Source organism: Equus asinus, chromosome 16 (assembly GCF_041296235.1).
Source record: "Equus asinus isolate D_3611 breed Donkey chromosome 16, EquAss-T2T_v2, whole genome shotgun sequence".
NCBI classification, from domain to species: domain Eukaryota; kingdom Metazoa; phylum Chordata; class Mammalia; order Perissodactyla; family Equidae; genus Equus; species Equus asinus.
Window position 1 is genome coordinate 47,640,299 of NC_091805.1, and position 22,980 is coordinate 47,663,278.

The window sequence follows — 22,980 nt, forward strand, 5'->3', positions numbered from 1 at the left end:
TAGCATGTAAGTTATTTACATGTTTTGTTAGATTTACACCTGAATATTTCATTTTTTTTGACTGATTATAAATGGTATTGTATTTAAAATTTTAGTATCCACATGTTCATTGCTACTAGGTAGAAATAGAGTTGATTTTTACATTTTAATCTTGTAGCCTGTGACCTTGCTGAACTCACTTATTAATTCTAGGGATTTTTTGAAGATTCTTTGGGATTTTCTAGATAATCATGTTGAAAATAGGGATGGTGTTATTTCTCCCTTTCCAAACTATGTGCCTTTTATTTTGTTTTGTTGCTGTGTTTTCCAGCTAGAACTTCCAGCACTATGCTGAGTAGATGGTGAGAACTGACATCCATGCCTCATTTCTAGTCTGAGGGGGAAAACTTCAGTCTTCATCATTAAGTATACTGTTAGCTGTAGGTTTTTTTTTCTTTAAAGATTGACACCTGCACTAACATCTGTTGCCAGTCTTTTTTTTTTTTTCTCCTTCTTCTCCCCAAAGGCCCCAGTACATAGTTGTATATTCTAGTTGTGAGTGCCTCTGGTTGTGCTGTGTGGGACACTGCCTCAGCATGGCCTGATGAGCAGTGCCATGTCCATGCCCAGGATCTGAACGGCAAAATCCTGGGCCACCAAAGTGGAGTGCACGAACTTAACCACTCGGCCGTGGGGCTGGCCCCCAGCTGTAGCTTTTTATAGATGTTGTTTATTAAGTTGAGGAAGTCCACCCATTCCAGTTTTTTTTTTTTTTTGAGTTTTTAATCATGTATGTGATTGAATTTTGTCAAATACATCAGTTCGCAATTTTCTACATCAATTGCAATGATCATTTGATTTTTCTTCTTTGCCTTCTAGTATGCTGGATTACACTGATTAGTTTTAAACTGTTGAACCAACCTTGCATTTCTGGATGGCATATAATTCTTGTTATATATTGCTGAATTCTATTTGCTAATATTGTTTTAAGGATTTTTGCTTCTGTACTCATGAGAGATATTGGTCTGTAGTTTTCTTTTTTTTGTACTCTGTCTGGTCTTGGTATTAGGGTAATACTAGCCTTATAAAGCTTTTAATTTTATAAAAATTAGAGGTGTTCCCTTCTTCTGTGTTTTCTGGAAGTGATTGTGTAGAACTGATGTTAGTTCTTTAAACATTTGGTAGAATTCTCCAGTGAAATCATCTGGGCCTGTAGATTTCTTTTTTGGGAGTTTTAAAATTATGTATTCAATTTCCTTAAAAATTATAGGGCTATTTAAATGATCTATTTTGTTTTGTGAGTTGTGGCAGTTTGTGCTTTCCAAAAAATTGTTCCATTTCCTCTAAGTTGTCGAGTTTATGTGTGTGGAATTGTTCATTTTATCTTATTATCCTTTTGATGTCTGTGGTGTCTGAAATAATAGTCCCTTTTTTATTACCTGATATTGGCAATTTGTGTCTTCTCTCGTTTAATTGCTTGTCAGTCATGATAGAGGCTTGTCAATTGTATTGATCTTTTTAAAGAATCAGCATTTTGTTTCATTGATTTTTTTCTCTACTGTTTTTCTATTTTCAATTTTATTGATTTTTGCTCTTATCTTTATTATTTCCTTCCTTCTGCTTCCTGTTGGATTTCTTTTTCTTTTTTAGGTTCTAGAGGTGGTAGCTTAGATTATTGATAAGTCTTCCTCTTTGCAAATAATAAGCCTTTACTGCTGTACATTTTCCTCTCAGGACTGCTTTAGCTGTGTTCCACAAATTTTCATTTTTATTTAGCTCAACGTGTTTTTTTTTTCTCCCTGAGACTCACTCTTTGACTCAATGATTATTTAGAAGTGTGTTGTTTAGTTTCCGAGTGTTTGGAGATTGTCTTGTTGCCTTTCTGTTTTTGATTTCTAGTTTGAGTCCATTGTGGTCAGAGGACACTGTGTGATTTCAATTCTTTTAAATTTGTTGAGGATTCTTTTATGGCCCAGGATGTGGTCTCTCTTGGTATATGTTCCACTGGCACTTGAACCAAATGTATATTCTGCTGCCATTGGATGGAGTGTTCTATAAATATCGTTTAGGTCCTGTTGATTCATGGTGTTGTTGAGTTTTTGTGTATCCTTGCTGATTTTCTGTCTAGTTGTTCTATAGATTGTTGAGAGGAATGTTTATGCCTTCAATTATAGTTGTAGATTTGTTGATTTCTTCTTTCTCTACTATCAGTTTTTCCTTCATATATTTTATAGCTCTCTTGTTTGGTGTATACATATTTATGATTGCTCTGTCTTCCTAGTGGATTGACCTTTTTATCATTTTGTAATGTCCCTCTCTGTCTCTGATAATTTTCTTTGTTCTGATACGTCCTTTATTTGATATTAATATAGCTACTCCTGCTTTCTTCGATTAGTATTAGCATGCTATGCATTTTTTTCCTCCTTTTACTTTCAACTTGCCTATATCATTGCATGTTAAGTCAGTTTCTTGTAGACAGCATATAATTATGTCAAGTTTTGTAATCCACACTGTTGATATCTGTATTTGTGTGTTTAGATAATTTACATTTAATGCAATTATTTATATGTTAGGGCTTCCCTCTTTGATTTTATTTTGTTGTTGTTGTTCTCTCTATTTTTTGTTTTTCTCTTTTTTTCCCCTGCCTTCCTGTAGGTTACTTGAACATTTTTTAGAATTCAGTTTTTACTTATGGTGTTTTTGAAGTGTATCTCTTTGTATAGGTTTTTTAGTGATTGCTCTTGTGTATATAACTTATCACAGCCCACTGATGTTGTCAAATCACCAGTCGAGTGACATACAGAAACTCTGCCTCGCTTTACATCCCTTTGTCCTCCTCTATTTATAATATAATTGTCTTAAATATTTTTCTACATGTTTTTAGAACCACATTTCACAGGGCTATAATTTTTGCTTCAACCCTCAAACATAATTTAGAAAACTCAAAGATGGGAAGGAAAGTCTGTTGTATTTACTCAATTTTTTTCTTGCAGTGTTCTTCCTTCCCTCCTGGTTTTCCAAGATCGCTTCTTTGATGTTTTCTTTCTTTTTAGAGAACTTTGATTAGCCGTTGTTTTAGGGTAGTTCTGATGGCGAGAGGATTCTCCTAGTTTTCCTTCATCTGAGCATATCCTGATTTCCTCTTCATCCTTTGTTTTCACTGGCTGTAAAGTTCTTGGTGAACAGTTCCTTTCCTTCAGCATTTGAAAACTCCTGTGCCACTTCCTTCTGTCCTCCATGGTTTCTCATGAAAAATATGGTGTTATTTGAATTTTTTTTTTTTCCTATAGGGAAGGCATCATTTCTCTTTTGCTACTTTCAAGATTTAAAAAATTTTTTCAGTTTTTAGAAGTTAGGCTATTAGGTTTCCTGGTGTGGATTTCTTCCGGTTTATCCTGTTTGGGATTTACTGAGCTTCTTGGATCTGTAGGTTTATGTCTCTTGACAAATTGGGAAATTTTCATCTATTATGTATTTAGGTACTTTTGTTTTTAGCCCGCCCTTCTTTCTCCTGTCCTTCCAGAACTACAGTGACAGGAGTATTGGTTTTTTTGCTGTAGCCCTCCAGATCCCTGAGGCTTCGTTCATTTTTCCCATCTGTTTTATCTTTGTTATAGATTGGGTATTTCCTGTTGTTCTATTTTAAAGTTTACTGATTCTCTGCTCTGTCCCCTCTATTCTGCTGTTGAACCCATTCATTATATTTTTCAGTTCTAAAATTTCCATTTTGTCCTTTTTTGTATATTCTCTTTCTTTGCTGAGACTTTCTGAGTTTTTCTATTTTGTCATCTGTTTCAAGCGTGTATGTAAGTGCTCACTGAAGCATGGTTATGACGGCAGCCTCAAAATCTTTGTCAGATATTTCTAACATCTCTATCATCTTGGTGATTGTCTGTTTTCCTTCTCCTTTGAGATTTTCCTGAATTTTGGTATGACAGATTATTTTTGTTTGAAACCTGAAGTTTGAGGGATTATGTTAAGCGATTCTAGGTCTTATTTAAAGCTTCTGTCTAGCTGGCTTTCTGTGACACTGCTCTGGCACAGGAATTGGGGAGGGGTGCCTCGTTACTACCAGTTGGTGGTGGAAATCCAGTCTCCCCACATGGTCTCCACTGACACTGGTAGAAGTGGTGGTGTTTGTGTATGTGGCATTCTCCATTGCTGTTTGGCAAGAGCAAAAGTGCTGGCTTCCTACTTGTCTTTTTCTGATACCACCCAAGTGGGGTGGGGTGGGGTGACTCTTTACTGTCTGGCCAGGGGAGAAGCCTAAGTTCCCCACTTAGCCTTTGCTGGTGTGAGTGGGGTTGGAGCCACAGTTATTTTTGAGGAAACAATGGGCTGGAATAAAGAAATTATCATCTAAAAGTTTTCAGTCTTCCTGGTCTGCTCCTCTCTTGGGCTTTTGGCTAGAGGGAACAGGCTTTGTTGGGGCTTTTTTTGTCACTCCTCTTAGGATTTCTGGGCTGCTGGCTTCTCCAGCACCCAGTCCTGGGGTATGTGAGGCGAAGAGAAACCCAGGAAACTCACCTCGTGTCATTCCTTTGGTGCCAGTGTCCCTAGCTGGTCTTCTCTCAACCTTTCAGAGTTTTCTTATGTTTGTTTAATATATATTGTCCAGGGTTTTTAGAAAGTCATAGTAAGAGAAATAGGGAGAAGTACACTACTCCATCTTCCTGGCGCTGAAAGTCCTCCTGTGTCCTTTTGACGTGCCCATCTTTTTTTTTGAACACTTCAAAAATTTTTGGTATAACAAGATATTCCAGGTTCATCTTGCACCTCCCTGCCCCAACCATGGTATTGGCCATTTCTCCAGAAAGCTCTGGTTCTGTTTATTGCCCTCTATAGTGAGAGCCGTAGGTCTGCTCTCCACCACACCTGTGACCACATTATCGTGAAAGTGAGTCTCAGACCAAATTCTACCACATATGTGAACCCTTATTAACGAGATTCTTAGTATCAAAGAAGCACAAAATAAACTATCTTTCAGGTTTATGAAGTCTTCACTCTGTTTTTTTCAGTGTCCTGAACACTGCGTGCATGATAGGTCACTGTGGACAAACTCTAGTTTTCCGTAGCCAGGGTACTGACACTCCCCTCTCCACTAGCATCAAGTAGACAGAATCTTCCAGACTTCATATTAGCTCAGGACCAAGGAGAGGTTTTAGCCTAGGGCATCACCCTTGTAGACAAAGAGTACAGACCACACTGGATTATCTCAGAAATTAATGGAGGGATAGTGAGTGTCTCTAAAATATATTGAATTAATCCATATATCTTGAATGCCTTTAATTTCAGGAGTAGCTCATTTTTTATATTCCTCATTGCTGGTCAACAGGCCACTAATTTAATCAAGAATAAGCAAAGCACCCATTGTTGGTAGAGACAATGATTACAGAAGCCCTTGTAGTAGCTCCCTCTGGAGAATGTGCTTTCTGAAGAGAAGGCCAGCTGACCATCACTGGACAATGCAACCTTGATTAGAATGCTCCTGGTACCAGGGTGAAAGCTTGCCCTAAGTGACATTTATGCAGAATATCCCATTGTAGGTGCTTAATACTTTAAAGTAGATAATATACCAATACTATGCTTCAGCCCAGCAGACACACAACGAATTTCAATGGAATTGAATTAGATTAATACTAATGAAATCTATAATTAGGAGCCCTTTTAGATGTCGCCAGAAAGACACCATTATTAGCCAATGTTCATTGAGTAATTACTACTTGGCTGATGTAGGGAAGACCTTGATACAAGGAAGGAGAGTGCTGTTAGACCCTACGCTCCAAGATAGCAGGACTGGGTGCCCTGGTCAACAGTGCATCCGCTGTGCTGGCACCCAGGAGGTTCACCATGAATGGTGCTTGACTGGAGGCTGAATACAGAGGGAAGGGAGCCCGGAGCCCTACTGCTCCCAAGATAAGGAGTTGGTAGATGCAGGAGACATGGAGTTAAATAGCTTTCCCGGCAAGCGCTGGAGATCTTTAAAGCAGCTTTGAGAAGAGGATAAAGGGCTAAGACGGCCCCCCCCCCCACCCCATTCCCGCCTGTGAGAGTAGCCCTGTCTTCTTCTTCTTCTTACCACTGGGCTGTGTCAGTGAGTCACTGTCTCTCTGCCATCTGTCTTTGTCTGATTGTAACTGTGTGTGTCTCTCTCCCTCCCTCCCTCTCTGCCTCTCTCTCTCTTGCATCCTTCCTTCTCTCTTTTCTCTCTCTCTCTTTCTCTCTGTCATTTTGTCTGTCTGTGTCTGTTCCTCTCTATCACCACCTCTCTCCATCTCAGTCTCTGTATTTACCTCCCGTTTCTTTCTCCCTGCCTTTCTCTGTCTGTCTCACTGACTTTCTGTCTCTTTCTCTGATGTTTCTGTCTCTCTATCTCTGTATGTATCTCTGTGTGTCTTTTCTCTGTCTTCTGCTCTTTCTTCCCCACCCTTTCTCCCTCTTCTGTGTTACTCATCTCTCCTCATTCTCATTCCCACCCATGCACTGAGATACACATACTTGGATATGTATGCTGTTATCTATGTTGAATATACATATGTCATTATAGATTTATAAATATTTGGTACTTTTCTCCCATAGTATAGAGGCACGCAATATATTTCCATCTCATCAGAAGGTCAAACAATTATCTACCTCAGAGGTGTATCTCAGCACAAATGTTTCCTGCACAGATAGTGATCTTCAGTCTCCAGTGGTACTGTAAGATGTGTCCAGAACCATGGGTGGGGGTGGGGCTGCCCAGCTGCACAGCTGGGTGATATCAATGCACTGCTGTTCCATGAGTTCTCCAGGGGATGCTCCGTGGAGACTAGGGGGTCATAGTTTGGGCTGAATTATCTTTGGAGCATCCCAGATGCTAAGCTGCCTGCTTCCAGCCTGAGTGGGTTCGTGATGGTTTGCAAGGGTACCTGTGGCCTGCCCACTCTGTTGACGGAGGAGGACGGGTGGCATCTCTGGCTGCACAGTGGCGGAAGTCCACAGTCCCCGCAGGATGCTCAGCTGCAATGAAACTGCTCCGTAATTTACAAAGACTTTGTGGTTGAGAAGATGTTTTACAAGCTTTAGTAGGTAGAGGAGAGGGAAGAGGCAGATAACCGTGACTACCTTTTGACGCACTCTTGCATCAAAGAATGAGGGCCTCTTTCCCAGACACCTTCCTTATGCTGCTTATTCAGTCCTGCCAACAGCCCTACCCTATAGATTACACAACTGACATGCAGAGATTTTAAGGAATTTTCTCCAAATCACATACTAATACTGGGATTCAGTGAACCCATGTTCCTTCTGCTTTACCAGTGATTTTCAAACCTTTTTTCCCCCTTAGATTTAAGTGGTATCTTAGTGGCATTTCAGTATTTGGAAGAGCTGGATGCTTTGCTGCTGTCGTTGAAGAGGAGCTGGGTCCAGGGCCCCAACACCTCTGCCGCTGCCAGCCATCCTTGGTAGCCCAGAAGCACTTTCACAGAGAACAGGGGAAGAGCTTGGCTCTGCCTGGGAAGAGCCAATGGAAGTGTGGGTTGGGAGATTGGCGAGAATGAAGGTTAGCAAAGTGACCAGGGGGTGATAGCACATGGTGCACACACACTGGGTTGAAAGCTAAGGAAAATAAATACTTACCTATGTGGGCTGCCAGTCACGTGCTTGCTATTGTCTCCGATAGTGAATGCTAAGGAAGAAGGGCAAACAATCAGAACGTTTGTATCGTGGCTTGCAAATTAAAAGTATAAGAACACATTGGCTCAGAGTAGCTGGGCGACTCACTCAGTGTCACACAATTAGTAAATGAAGGAACCTGGCCACTGATTCCTGTGGCCTTTCCAACATGGCATGTGACAGAAGCAGGAAGGGAGGCAGGGAGTCAGTGCCCCTATGAATCTGTCAGGAGCTTCTTGCCTTCTCTAAGGTGATGTGACTCTCAAGGTATTTGTGTCTAGCTCATGAGGATCCTGGCTAGCAGTCCCGCACAGAACAATCACGGAAGTAGTAATGATTCAGTTAAGCTTTAATAATAATCAAGCCCAAATAAACTTACAGGTTTCCTGATATAACAAAAATAACAAAGGAGAATTAAATAAAACGAACAACTCCCGTGCCCCTGAGCAGTTCACTCGCCTGTTCAGAACCCAGCAGCCTGCTGCCCTCGTCTTAATAGTGTCACCCACTTATCTCCTCTTTGAATGTATTCAGGGAGACCTAAGAAGAAGCTCATCTGCTTTACATTTTTAATGCAGAATCTCATGTTTTCCCTGAAGTCATTTTATTTTATTTTGAGGTACAAATAAAATGTCCACCCTGTGTGACCTCATCTCCACCACTCAGAGTGTGTGAGTTACATGTGAGCAACACACTCGACTTCTGCCTTGGACTTGGGCGCCCTGTTTGGGTGCTGTTCCAAGTCCTGGAGTGGTTTCCAAGTTTCCTGCTGCCACTACCAAAATGACAAGTCAGCGGAGAAGCAGCAGAAGAGGGAAGAACAATGAGGATGATGATCAAGGAGCGGCCGGGGCCAGCAGTGCCAGGCGGACGGCAACCTCAGCCTCTCTTTAGCCTGTGTCCTTCAGGGGCTGCAGGTCTCTATGCTGCTGGTTGAGTTCACCTTTGTTACAGTGGATTGCAGTCCCCAACCAAACCCTCCGCTTAATTTCTTAGCTTTAATTCAATTTTGATTACTTCGCTAGTTTTTCAGTTGCTCCTCCAAATCTCCAAAGTGGTAATATTGAAACTGGCATGCGAACTTGTTAATAAGTTAGTAAATATCCTTAATGTACAATTGATGGTATATAGATAACATAGGGTTCATACTGAATTATTTGGTATAAAATGAGAGTTAAAAAAACAAGTGTAAGTCTTGCTGATCTCTCCTATAAAATTCCTGAAAATAAATGTTACGATAGAGTCTGCAGAACTCTATAGTTTAAGGAGATTATGTTAAAAATACTAATTTTTAAAGCTCCCACTCTGAATCTTATTGCATTCATGTCAGGCTTTGCAGGAGTTATTCATGGAAGGTTTGGGGAAGGTGAATAAAAGGTTATGTAGATGTGATTAACTTAGCATTAATGCAAAAAGAAAAAACCCACCCTCTAATCTAGGAGTCTTGACTATTTTAAAATGAGCTAATAGCCATTGGGGTGAATTTATGTAGCAAATTGCTGTCTGCTGTATTCAAATTATTCCCTGAGCTCTGACTCATTCAGAAAGCACCAAATATCACGGAGACACACAATTATCATGCTTAATTAATCTTTGCAACCAAAAAGAGTAAGGTTGGAATCTTTAATATCATTGTGGATATCGAAGAACTGAAATTGACTGATTATTATCTTGAGATTAATGTATTTTGCCCAAGCCATACCCTGGGGTCAAAAGACAGAGTATTAAAACTATTTGAAAAATTCACTGCAGTAATTGCTTTAGGGGCTAATTTTTTTTTAATATCTTGCTTCCTTACGCCTGTACTACTGATTGTTATAGCCTGCACACTTCACCCATTAAGTGGTAATTCAGAGTGACAACTACATTGAAATGAAGCAAGTTAGTTAATCACTGTGAAACTGTTCCTGAAATACCCTAAGTACTCCCTAATCACAGGAGGCCTCCGATTCCCTGATTTTCTCCTCAAGTGAGATTTTCCTGTACAAAGCGGTAAATATTTTTATGGGAAATACGGGACGGTGGAGGGATGAAGTTTGGTTGCAATTGTTATCAGAACCGTTCAGAATTTTCCCTAGAACACTCACCGCTCGGAGGCTGTGGAGAGCCCTCAGGGATGTGCTGTATGGCTGTGGGGGAAGCTGCTGTTTGTTCCAGCCCCACAGCCTTGAAATACTGACATGCCGTGAGTCTGGGTAGGGCCGTGGCTGTGGTAACGTGACTTGATTTTCATCACGGCAGGACTTCAGGTGACAAGAAGCTCGATCAATAAGTATGTGCCCTATCTTGTTTCCCCATTTTGCTTCCCCTTAGTCTTCCTTTTCCTTTATGATCAGGTAGCCGATACCCTGGACAGCCGTGGGATCTGTCCCCCTTTTAGGGGAGCCTGAGTTGGGACGAGTGGTCTACACTGGGCTCATGAACAAGTCTCCTTTTAGAAGAGACACAGCAGCCAGGTGAGGAACTTAGGTGCCACTCCCCGACCTGCCATGGCCCTGCCTGGCCTGCGGGTTCACTGCCAGTGTGTATCGTCCACAGCAAAGTTCTTATCCCTGCGGGATCCTCCATGTTCTATCGGGGATGTTCGTGGACCAGTGATGATGCTTTCAGGCCCCACTGCTTCGGTTACTCAGGCCTTTGGAAGTGTATGTTTCGGTGGCACAGATTTTGCCTTTAGAGCATTTTCAGCCGGGTTTCCAGAAAATTGCCATAGTTACTTTTTCTCCTTAGTTTTGTTATTAACATAGAGGCTAAAGATAAAACTAAAGGATTCTATATGTCAGCTTGGACATAGGAAGAAGGAAAGCCCCTCAAATTCCAAATCTCCCTCACACTCCCTTGCCTGGGAAAGCCATTCAGTGGCTCCAAGGAAAAGGTGACTAGTTAGGTAGTTCCCTGTGTGTCCAGGAACTCAGAGCTTGGTGCTTGAAGTCATGACGTTGAGATGGCATATATGAACATGTCTGTAAGACTATAGCATTCATTCTTATCACATAAATAATTCAGCAAATATTTAATTAGTGCTGGCAGACACAGGGAAGCACATAGGATACAAATATGCCCTTAAGAAGCTCACAGCGTCCTGGGGGGTAAGACAAGTAAACACATAATTCACCATACGTCGTATTAGAAGCAAGAATAGGGAGAGAGATGGCAGAAAGGAGGGAGCGGTCAGCCCTGCTCCAGTGAATCAGGCAAGACTTCACGGAGAGGAGCTGCTTCAGGTGCGTCACGGATGGATGGGAGCTCACCAAGATGAGGTGGGGCTGGGGGTGATGTGGGAAGACCAGGGCACAGCCTGTAGGAGTAGTTGGTTCCCATAAGGGCCAGGCTTCGAGGCAAAGTAGAATGAGGAATGTTTGTTTTCCTGTGGGGAGTTGCATCTTCCTGGGCGGCCACCAGGCAGTGGCCCTACAGTATCCTGTGTGGGTGTGCAGGCATTCACCTGCTGTGGGCCAGACCAAGGAGCACGGGAGGGGCAGCACTGTGTCGGGGGAGGGAAATGACCCACTCTTGTCACAGCTTAGGGTACAGGGTTTTAATTTATTTTCCGCTGCCCCTTCCATTAGAGTGGTGTGTGGTGCTGGCATGTTTCTCAACCCTTACTCCATGAAACGTCACCATACATTAGAAGGGGAAAAAAGGAATGGGCAGTTCGGGTCACAGGGGAAAACTGAAGCAGAGACAGACAAATTTGTGACACTGACAGAGCCAATGAGGAGTTGCTCAGAGGAGAGGCTGGGTGTGTATCTAAATCCTTGGGGTCTTTCTTGCTGTTTAGTCTTCCTAATATTCGTGACAACTTAAGGCACATGTCTTAGGATCTGTATTCTGTTATGGTGGGAGCATAAGGCAGTGTGGCTCTATTCAGTGGACGAAAGGAAAGAAAGACGCCTGGGGATGGTTTCTTTGTGTCATGTGGGTACACCAGGACATCAGATAGTACGTAAATGATAAAAGCTCAACTAAAAAATGGAAATTTTATTAAGTATTTATATTTAAAACATACATTGTTGAATCAGATAAACCTCCTCAAAAAAAAAAAAAACCACTTTGGAAGTTGATTTTAAAATACCTTATTCTCTTCTCCTCACTCCCAGCCTTCTCCTTATGTTTCCCAAGCACACAGACCAGGTAACCGTAGCTTCGTATTTGACATGGAACCTTCCTTTTCCTTCTCCTTTCTACCAACCCCTACTTCTCTGACCCTAAGACGCAAGGGTAATAGCCTAAAACAGCCTACTTGATTCTGGTATTCATTCTGATATTCAGTTGATTTTTTCATAGCTTCCTGAATGGAACACATGCTGGGCATTAAAAAGTGGAAGTTTTTACCCAGCATATTGTAATTTCTGTGCTTCTGATTAACACATTCAAGTGTAGTGTTATATCACTAGTTAGCTCCAGAATTCTAAGACTCAACTAATGCGAGCATAGAATACTCAAGAAGGAGATTTTGAGACAGATGTCTTGGCATCAGGTCCAGGTTTTGCTGCTTCCTCTAGAGTGATCATGTCTGAGCTACAGTGGTATCATCTATAAAATGGGAATAATAATAATAAATATCTATTCTAAAAGGTGGTTGTTGGGCGGCTGGCCCCGTGGCCAAATGGTTAAGTTCGCGCGCTCTGCTGCAGGTGGCCCAGTGTTTCGTTGGTTCGAATTCTGGGCACGGACATGGCACTGCTCATCAAACCACGCTGAGGCAGTGTCCCACATGCCACAACTAGAAGGACCCACAAGGAAGAATATACAACTATGTACTGGGGGGCTTTGGGGAGAAAAAGGAAAAAAATAAAATCTTTAAAAAAAAAAGTGGTTGTTGGGATTACAAGAGAATATTATGTAAAAGTTGGTTAATTATTAAGTATCTGGTTATAAGGGTGTTACAGCCTTCTTATTTGATGTATCTTTGATATATATTTTTCATTACTCAGATGTTAATTTGTTTTTAGGGTTATATATGCATGTAGTCCATTTTAAAGCAATAATGCATTTTTTCAGATTATCATATTTCTGCTGTATCAGAAAAATGATTGATTTGATTTGTGACATTTCCGTAAAGTTTAAGATTTGATAATTTCACAGGAGATGCTAAAGACACATTTTGTTACTTCCTTTAAAATTTATTTTCAAGCTTCATTCAGTCTGTGGTTGGCTTCATATGATACCTATTCATGGATGACTCAGCCCTGGTATCTGGATCCAGCTTGAGTCCATTCTCTTGTCTGAGCACCCCATCCCCCCTGCCCCGCCCCATGCAGGCTGGCCTGGATCATGTAATGACCTTTGATAGGTCTTCCCACACCCACGCTGGCCACCTCTGTTCCATTCTCTGCATTGCAGCCAGAGCACTGTTTCTTGACATACACCAAAACTTTGTCCTTTTTTTGGGAGATGCCATTTATTCTCAGCCTCTAAGCAGTAAGAATCCAAATATTAAACAGAAAACCTCCCAGATGCTTCATTAATACCAAGTCAGTAGTAACTGTCTCGACTCCCTTCACTTCTGCTTGCCTGCCTCTTCTCTTTAGGAACTGGAAGGCCCTGCGTGCCACCTGGGTCTCTACTCACACAGTATTTGCCATATTTATGTTCCTTTCATCTTTCATGCTTGAGGCACCTACTCTTGGTGTCTGTCCCCACTTGTGCCTGATTTTCTCTCAGGTTGGCTTTCTTTAGATGAGTGGATGAATGTACCAATGCTTTTAATGCAGTATAATAAATGCCCAACTTATGAACTCAATTTAGTGATTCTGGTAAGCATAGGAACAAAAATACAGATGTTGGTTAAAAACAAAAGGAGATTTAGCCAGGTCAACCTGAGAGACTGAAAATATTTTTCTTTTATATTCTTCCTTTTATGTTATGTATGGGAAAAGAAAAGATTTCCTGCTTTTTCAATTTGCAAGTGATTTTTCAATTTGGAATGAATTAGTATAAAAAGAGCATTCATTCTGTAGCTTTAGAATTTGGCTTGTAATTTAAAAAAATAGTAGGAGAACCATCGCTTTAGTAATCTAGCCAATTAAGGGTTTGAGTGATTTATAAATTTATGATTTTTAAAATGTAAAGCCTCATAAAAAACAGATTTTTCAAGAATGTCATGCTCATCATTTTTAGGTTTATTATAGTTTAATTTCTGATGTCCTGGTGATATCCTGGTTTGGGTTTTACCTGGTACTGAGTGTTGACCAAAGGGGCAAGAAAATAAGCCAAAAATTGAGTCTAGGCTGGTGGGTGACGTCTTCCAAAAACTTTAAAAACAGGTTATATCAGTCTATTGTCTTGAATACTATCACTCTTGAATATCGATCACTCTCCTGGTATATCTTGTCTGAGCTTTGACAAAGTAAAACCCTTTAGATCACACAGTAGGTATGTGATAAGCATGTAAATTATATTTGGAAAGTTTTTGAAACTGAAAACAAAACAAAACATTTGAGCCAAAAATCTCATACGTTAGGGGACGGGGCATGTGGAAAGTTGGTTGTAAACACATTGTCCTATAGTAATTCAGTTGGTGTTCCAGAGTCAACCACTCCAGTCCACCTAGATCTGTCAGAGAGATCTCCAGCTTCACATTCTCTAATTTGCTTTTTTAAAATCTGGCAATACCTTTCAATTTTTCTGTCAGTGCCTAAATATATTCCAGGAGAAATAGGGAGAGTCATTAGCCCAGCCAGCATTGACCTGAAGAAAAATTACTAGACACTTTGACACTTTGGAACTAGCAGCCTGAGAATCAGAATACGAAATTTGCTGGTCAGACATCCCTTGGGATACTTCTTCCTAAAACTATCATCCAAGTTGATAGCCATCCAGTTGTTGGAAGGATGGTATTACAGCCTTTTTGATGGATTTGAGAAGTTTTGCCAATGTGGTCAACAGAATTGGTAATTATGGAGCAGCCGTATTAACCACTCCTTATTGATTAAGCACACAACAGATCAGTATAAGCCTGAACATCTTGGCCATATAAACAAACTAGCAGGAATTGAGCTGCAGGATAATCAAGGCTAAAGTTGCAGGCCAGATTTTAAAGGCATGTAAACACCGAAACAAACAGCAAGGACATGGAAAATATAAAAGCTAGTATTTGAACTCTAAGGTAATAAAAACAAGTATAATTAGGCCTTGTTTATTGGCCATGGTAAGAGAGAAAGGATATCCCTGTGACAAATACAGTCCTCTCTTTTCTGGGCCAGCCTGGTATCTCATATTGGACTCAGTTTTCGAGCTGAAAGATGTCACCGTGGGCATTCCTCACGAGTTGAAAATTCTACCACAGAACTATCCATATATCCAAAATAAATTAATTTTTCACAAAACAGAATTTCTCCAAATTCTAGAAGCTGTTTTAATCTCTTCTATGTGAAACTTTAAAATGTGTTTTATCCTTTCCTTTACAGAACCTTGAATCAAAGCTTTTTAACATGATTTAATCTTTTTTGATGACTCAGGCCATGCATATTGTAGAGTTTGGTGATTGGAGGTCTTGAAGAGATTGAATAATGTTTGGAGCAGGGGTGCTAGAGGCAATGAGTTGGAAGACTAGGGGGTGGTGATCTCAGAGTGGGATGTTCAAAATCAGGATTTTAGAGGTGATGCAGTTATTAAGGATGACAAGGTCCTGGACAGGAGTTCTTAGGCTGATTGCCTATGAGAATCATCTGGAGAACTTCAAAAATAGGCCAATGTCTGAGCCCTACCACAGTGTTCTCAGGGACCCAGGCTCCTTCCAGCTTTGACTTCAGCAGGCCTAATGTGGGCCCCTCATCATCATGGCCCCAGATAGAGCTCCAGCTCTCAAGTGGACAGTGAGCAGTAGGATGGTAGAAAAGAAGAAGGGGCAAAGGGCAAATCAGCTGTCGCTTGAGACAAATTCCTGGAAGCTGCCCCATGATGCTTCAGCTTCCATTCATTGTGCGGAACTTGATAACGTGGCCACACCTAATTGGGAGGAGATTGGGACTTTTAGTCTTCACTCTGGGTAGCCATATGCCCAGCTAAACATTCTGGTACTATTGAAGAAAGGAAGAGTGGATATGTCAAAACAAGCTAGATTCTCTGCCGCAGGAGGCTAGTGGGTTACACAGTCTGCTAATGTGATCTCTAGATGAGCTGATGAGAAGTTTGGCTATCTACCCCTATCTCTCAGGTGCATGGCTGTAAAAGGAAAAGCTGCCTCTACTTGAGAGGGACCTAGTTCAGTGAGTGATTTCCTTAGGGGACAGCCAAATTTCAATTGGGGCAAGAATGGAAAGCACAGAGAAGGATATAGGGGCTTTCCTGAGGATGACGTTCTTTCACTACCCATCATCCCCCTTATGTCTTCCTTTTCCCCCTCGCCAGCATATATTCCTTTATTATAATAGTCACTCCTTTGCAAATCTCTGTGACTCCCTGCTCTGTGGTACTCCTGAGAAATCCCCAACTCAGTACGCTTAACTCCCCACCTCCTCCTCAAAGTGATAACTGCAAAACTCCAGGGCACATTCAGCATGGCGTGGCAGGGCCACAACGTTTCCCTTGAATGCGTGCGCCACGTCCCACTCAGAGGAGCCTTCTGTCCCCTTCCTCCTTGGATTTCTGACTCCCCCGACTTCTACTCCCTTCAACCGTCCACCTCACTTGCTGTTTCAGTGAACAAGGAATGAAGCAATCAGATAGGAGTTCCCTCGCTGCCTGCTTCTGAACCCATGTTCTGCCTTCCTCCTTTCCCGCCTTTACGGCGGCATCTTCCTGCTTCTAGGAAAGACTAACCTCTGTACTTTGTACACTCAAGCGTATTCCTTCTTGCTTTTCCCAGTACTTTTCTCCTGGGAGGATCTCTTCTCTACTGGATTGCTCTCATCAACATGCACATACATTAAAAAACATGCCAATAATCTTTGACCTCACCTACCTGTCCAAATAGTGTCCCATTTCTTGGCTCTTCTTCACAGCAAAACTGATGGGAGCCACTCTGTGCACCTGCTGCCTGCCGTTCCTCCGCCTCCACTTCAGCCTTCTCCAGTCTGGCTTCCATCCGCACTCTACTGAAATTGCGATTTTTAAGTATCCGTTTTGTTTCCAAATATAACTGCACGTCTCTGTCCTCTTCTTACTTGACCTCTGAAGCGGCATTCGACATACTTTTTTTTTTTTTTTTTAAAGATTTTATTTTTTCCTTTTTCTCCCCAAAGCTCCCCGGTACATAGTTGTGTATTCTTCGTTGTGGGTTCTTCTAGTTGTGGCATGTGGGACGCTGCCTCAGCGTGGTCTGATGAGCAGTGCCATGTCCGCGCCCAGGATTCGAACTAACGAAACACTGGGCCGCCTGCTGCGGAGCGCGCGAACTTAACCACTCGGCCACGGGGCCAGCCTCATCATTCAACATACTTAACCACCCCTTCCTCCCGGAATCAAATTTCCACTTGTAGTCTTTGCAACACCACATTCTCCCTGTTTTCTTGCTGTCCGACTCCTACTTGTGAGTTTTCTGTAATGGTTCTCTTCTACTCAGCCTCTGAATGTGTATGCCCCTGTCCTGAGCCTTCTTCTCTGTCTATAGGTTCATAAACCCTCAGGTGCTCTCCCTTGAGCTCAGGACTCCTATCCAAATGCTTGCTTGGCATCTCCGTTTGGATGTTTTATAGGGATCTCACCCTCTGCGTGTCTAAACAGAATTCTTCCTTTCCCACCACACACCTGATACCCCCTTACAACCCAGTTCATCTCAGTAGACCTCACCACCCATCCACTGAGTGGCTACAGTTAAAACTTAGGTAAAATCCTTGACTCTCCCTTTCCTCCCCTCCACATCTCATTCATCACCAAGTCCTGGCAGTTCTGCCTTCAAGTATGTACCAAATCCATGTGATTTTATCACCATTGCTTCCACCTTTGTCCAAGCCCCCGGTATCTCCTGAACTATTACAGTAGCCTGCCTGCTCCCAGCTTTTCCTGTTGTAATGCATTCTCTAAGAGTAGCCGGAGTAACCCTTAGAAACATAAATCCAATAATTCACCGTCTTCCCTTTGCACTAGAATAAAATCCCCGCTCCTTGCTGTGGCCCAGGGCCCTGCGTGATCTGATGCCCGCTCGCCTCTCTGGCCTCGTTTCATCCCATCCCTGCTGAGGCACACTGCTGTGTTCACCTTCGGGCCGTTACACTTACTGTCATGTTCCCCAGACAGCTTTTCAGGGTTCGTCACTTCTCATCATTCAGGTCACAAATGTCACCTCCCCAGAGAAGGCTTCCCTGAATACTTTATTTAAAGAGGTTCCCTCCCAGTCTCTCCCTCTTTGTTTCTTGTTTAATGTCTATCTTATACTCCATGAGGAGAGTACACTGGGACTTACACTCCACGAGGGACCATGTCTAGTTCATTCACATCTGTATTCTAAGTGTTTAGAATAGTTGTTAACCTTAGTAGAAACTAATCAAATACTTCTTGAATATCCGAAGGAAAAAAATGTCCAGAACATATTTCAGTTTTGTGTCCTATTGCTTCCATCGCTCTCTCATTTATATTTTGGCTGCCAAAAAGAGCAGTAACTGCCTCATTACTATTTATTTATTTATTTATTTTGGTGAGGAAGATTGGCCCTGAGCTAACATCTGTGGCAATCTTCCTCTATTTTATGTGTGGGATGCTGCCACAGCATGGTTTGATGAGCAGTGTGTAGGTCTGCACCCAGGATCTGAAACCACAAGCCCTGGGCTGCAAAAGAGGAGTGCTCAAACTTAACTTCTACACCTCTGACCAGCCCCCTGATTACTATTTCTAAGGGCGATGACACCCTAGTTTACTGTTTCTAATCCACGAAGGGCTAGGAAAACCAGTTAATTAACCTTGTTAAGAATTGCATGTGGGCCGGCCTGGTGGTGCAGTGGTTAAGTGCGCACGTTCTGCTTCGGCTGCCTGGGGTTCGCTGGTTTGGATCCCGGATGTGGACATGGCACCACTTGGCACACCATGATGTGGTAGGCGTCCCACAGATAAAAAAAAGTAGAGAAAGATGGGCACGGATGTGAGCTCAGGGCTAGTCTTCCTCAGCAAAAAAGAGGAGGATTGGCAGCAGATGTTGGCTCAGGGCTAATCTTCCTCCAAAAAAAACAAAATTAAATTGAAGAATGAGAGCATTTAGAAGTAAAGCACAGCATTAGTGAGGGGGCATTATCCTTGTTTATTTTCCAAAGCCTAATTTTTTTTTTTTTTTTGCGTGGAGATGTCCAGAAATCATCTTATCAAGATCTTTATCAATTCAGTCTTACAGGAAATATAAGAGAAAGAAGTTAAATGTGCTTTGGGACATAATGAGTGTTTGTCGAATCATGGGAAAGGATGGTCTGAAAGATGGAGAAGGGACAACCAAGACGAGTGCCTCCTCGCATGTTCTCTGAAGGGGATCGTCATAAACCTGTCTTCGCAGACTTTAGGACAGGGGCTGCAAAGGGGAAAGAGGAGCATTCTCATGGTTGTCTGAGATTACCCCTGTGACACAGCTTGACTTATCTTTATAACCAAAGATCACCTTAACACGTCACTAGACAGGGCTTTAGATAGTGGCATTTTAAGCAGAGGATGATTGCTTTCTCTTAAAAGTTCATAAGTTTCCCTAAAGTAGAAGATAATAGTACTCAAGAGACTTTTTTTTTATTGTGGTAAAATATACATAATATAAAATATACTATTTAAACCATTTTTAAGTGTAGTGCAGTGGCATCAAGTTTTTTCTTCTTGTGCACCCATCATCACTATCCATCTGCAGACCTTTTCATCATCCCAGACTGACACTCTGTACCCATTAAACACTAATTTTTCCTTCCCTCAGCCCCTGGGAACCACTATTCTGTTTTCTGTCTTTGTGGATTTAACTACTCCAGGTAAAGGAAAAACACTCCTTCTGTGTTTTCTCTACTGTCAACTGTTTCACTTCTGACACTTCTGGCCACCAAATGTGGGGGGTGGGGTAGAGGGGGTTCCCTCATCAAGCAATTCTGCCACACCAGCTGAGTGTCCTGCAATTCAGTTCAGTTCTGACTGTCTGTCTGGAGTTAGCATTAGATCCCACAGGTTAAATCCAGCAAGACTGCCCCTGCCCCTCCCTTCAGACACCAGGCACAAGTCCAGGTTGTTTCCTGTGCTTCCAATCTACCCACTATAAATCAGAGATTCCTATGATCTTCTCCTCGGATTAGATTAATTTGCTGGAGCAACTCACAGAACTCAGGAAAGCATTTTACTTACTCGACCACTGGTTTATTATAAAAGGATATAACTCAGGAACAACCAGTTGGAAGAAATTCACAGGGCAAGGTATGTGGGAAGGGATGCAGAGCTTCTGTGCCCTCTGAGCATGCCACCCTGACAGCACCTCCACATGTTCACCCACCTGTAAGCTCTCTGAATCCTGTCCTTTTGGTTTTTTTTGGAGGCTCCTATGGAAATTACAAGGGTTTCAAGAGCTATGTACCAGGAACAGTGGATGAAGACAAATATATTTCTTATAAATCACAATGTCACACACACAAATGGAATCATACAATATTTGTCCCTTTTTATCTGCTTATTTCACTTAGAATAACATCCTCAAGGTTCATACATATTGTAACTTGTCCAAATTTCATTCTTTTTAAAGCCTATATAGTATTCCATTGTATGTTTACACCACATTTTGTTTATCCATTCATCTATTGATGGACATTTGAATTAGTTCCACCCTTTGGCTATTGTGAATAATGCTTCAGTGAACATTAGTGTACAAATATCTGAATCCCTGCTTTCAGTTCTTTGGTGTATATAGCCAGAAGTGGAATTACTGGATCATATGGTAATTGTATCTTTAATTTTTTGAGAAAAGTACTCAAGGGATTTAAAACCCATTAATCAATTGGAGAAAAGGGCCATTCATTTGTTGCTTCATGTATGCCATCTAGTATGTTAGGCATCGGAGAAATGGACACTAATGGGACATGACTCTTCCTTTCTAGAAACACAGAGGTTTAAGATGAGGGCCATAGTCAACAGATGGGTAAATAATTAGGTATTGTATACTGCGTTCAGTGCTGTAATAAGATGTGTACAGAAAACTGTGGGAGCACAGTATAATAATAATGATTCCTAGTTTTTCTGAAGACAAAGTCTTCTTGGCTGTTGTCCGAGATGGATGCCCTCCTGAGTTCTGGTTAGCAGTGGGTCATACGGTGGAGAAGTTCCTGTGTACAAGTTTTTGTTGTGCATTTGTTTTTTAATGGCTAACTCAGTCCATCCATCTTTTCTTTGACCTACATGTCTCTCTATTGTTTTTCTTCCTCCAGTGGTTTTTAATCGCCGACAGATCTTACAAAGTCAGTGCCGCGAGCTCTTTCTTCTTCAGCGGCGTGTTTGTGGGAGTTCTCTCTTTTGGTCAGCTTTCCGATCGCTTTGGAAGGAAAAAAGTCTATCTCACAGGTAATCGGTTAGAGTGTTCGTGAACTGAATGAGAGGACTTATTTCCCTGAGGTTCTCGGAGAAATAATGAGGGGACTATTTCCGAAGGTTCTCAGGGAATTGCCGTGTAGACACAGAACTGATTTTTATTATACTGGCAGGAGGCCCAAATGCAGCCAGAGTCGATTCTGGCCAAGCATTTTAGAGTGACCAGCATACCTGGGGAGGCCAGATATTTGCAGTGTAAGCATTTCATTGGTGATGTGCTTTCTGCAGCCCCCAAATTCTAATTCCTGCCTTGTTTCTAAGGAGAGCAAAGATTGACACAGTCTACTAGACCCATTTCCTTACATCTTGTGTTGATTCATTTCAAATGAGGTTGATGGGACTCAGCATAGTTCTCTTGACAAGCTGAGTATGAGCTAGGATTTTTTAATTTCCAGCATTATCATGAATAATTGAACACTGTGTGTGATTGACAGAAACCAACTTGTAACAAAGAAACAGAACTCGGTTTTTCTTTACACTTTTTAAGAGAAAATGTTAAAAAAAAAACCATGGCTCAGAAAATTTAAGTTTACAAAGATTTATCTTTACAGACTAACAAATGTAGTTTATTGCTTTCATCAAATGCTGTTTTGCCTCTGGATTATTGAATACTGTTCCTCTCTTTCTAGGTTTTGCCCTTGACATCTTATTTGCTATTGCAAATGGATTTTCCCCCTCCTATGAGTTCTTTGCGATAACTCGCTTCCTGGTGGGCGTGATGAATGGAGGGATGTCGCTGGTGGCCTTTGTCCTGCTGAACGAATGTGTGGGCACCGCCTACTGGGCACTCGCAGGTACTGCTTGAATCCCCTGCAGACGTGGAGATGACGAGCTGCTCCAGAAAGCTTTGCAGGGAGCAGCTGTAACCCTCGAGTCTAAAAACGCATTTGGACTTGAGGTGCTCTGTCCAACTATTTGATTTGCTTTCCTGAGTTTATTCTGTATGACCTTGAACGAGTCATTTTATTTGTTGTCCTCTGTGGCATGTCTGTCCTGGGGCCTGCCTCACTGATGGTGCGCTTGCCCCCCATCCTCACAGGTGTCTACACATGGTTGTGGGAGTGTCGATTTCCTCAGAAGGGCATTAACTGCTTTTTACCTCAAACTGAGAAGCAGTGCAGAGATAGGAATAGAAATACCAGAAACTCCTTTCTCAGAGCCTTCTTATTCTATTTTATTAAATCCTTGTCTCATAGGCCTTTCTGACTTATACTGTTCTCTTCAAGCCAGCAGGCTGTACTATTGTAGCATTTTTTTTTACTGATGTTTAAGCTCCAAAATGGAGGCCACATTCTGTATTATTTTTAACCATCCCGTCATCTTCTCAAGAACTACGTTACAGTAAAATAAATGATTTAAAAAGTTTATTTGACTTAAAATAATGTCTTGGGAGAGTGACATCTAAGATTCTACTTTGTATTCTGTGGGTTTGCAATGATAAGTTTTTGTCGGTTTTGCTCTTCATTCACTTGACATTTATTGAGTACTACTGATCTTCTTGTACTAATATGGGAAGTAAGCTGACCGTGTGACTGATAGAAATGTGTCTAAGTGAGGATCAGGGGACACCAGCTACCATTTGCTGAGCATCTGTTATGTGCCAGGTACCGCCCTAGGCATTTGACACATATCTGTAATATTCCCAGAGCTTGCAAGTTAAGAATTTCTACCTTCATTTTATAGATGAGGAAACTGAGCCCCTGAAAGGTGGTGATATGGCTGTTTTCACACAGCTTATAACTGATAGGACCAGGATTGCAACCTGGGTCTGGCTGATGCTCAAGCTCATGTCCTTCCCACTGTTCCCTGAGGACTCTCCTCTTAGAACTTGAGTGTGTCACCTCACATGACTGCTGGCGTGGTGGGCCTGTTCTTTCT

General features: G+C 41.8%; 1 protein-coding gene across 6 annotated transcripts in view; it reads left to right on the top strand.

The window, feature by feature from the left end:
• SLC22A15 (solute carrier family 22 member 15) overlaps positions 1 to 22,980 on the top strand; it is a 111,113-nt gene that overhangs the window by 19,002 nt on the left and 69,131 nt on the right. For all 6 annotated transcript variants that reach the window (XR_011494916.1, XR_006514609.2, XR_011494915.1 and 3 more), the window contains exons 3-4: positions 20,943 to 21,075; positions 21,732 to 21,896. Coding sequence is in view for 2 of the 6 variants with exons in the window: in XM_014848276.3 (XP_014703762.3) it covers positions 20,943 to 21,075; positions 21,732 to 21,896 (298 nt within the window). In the remaining 4 variants the exon portion in view is untranslated. The remainder of the gene's footprint in view (positions 1 to 20,942; positions 21,076 to 21,731; positions 21,897 to 22,980) is intronic.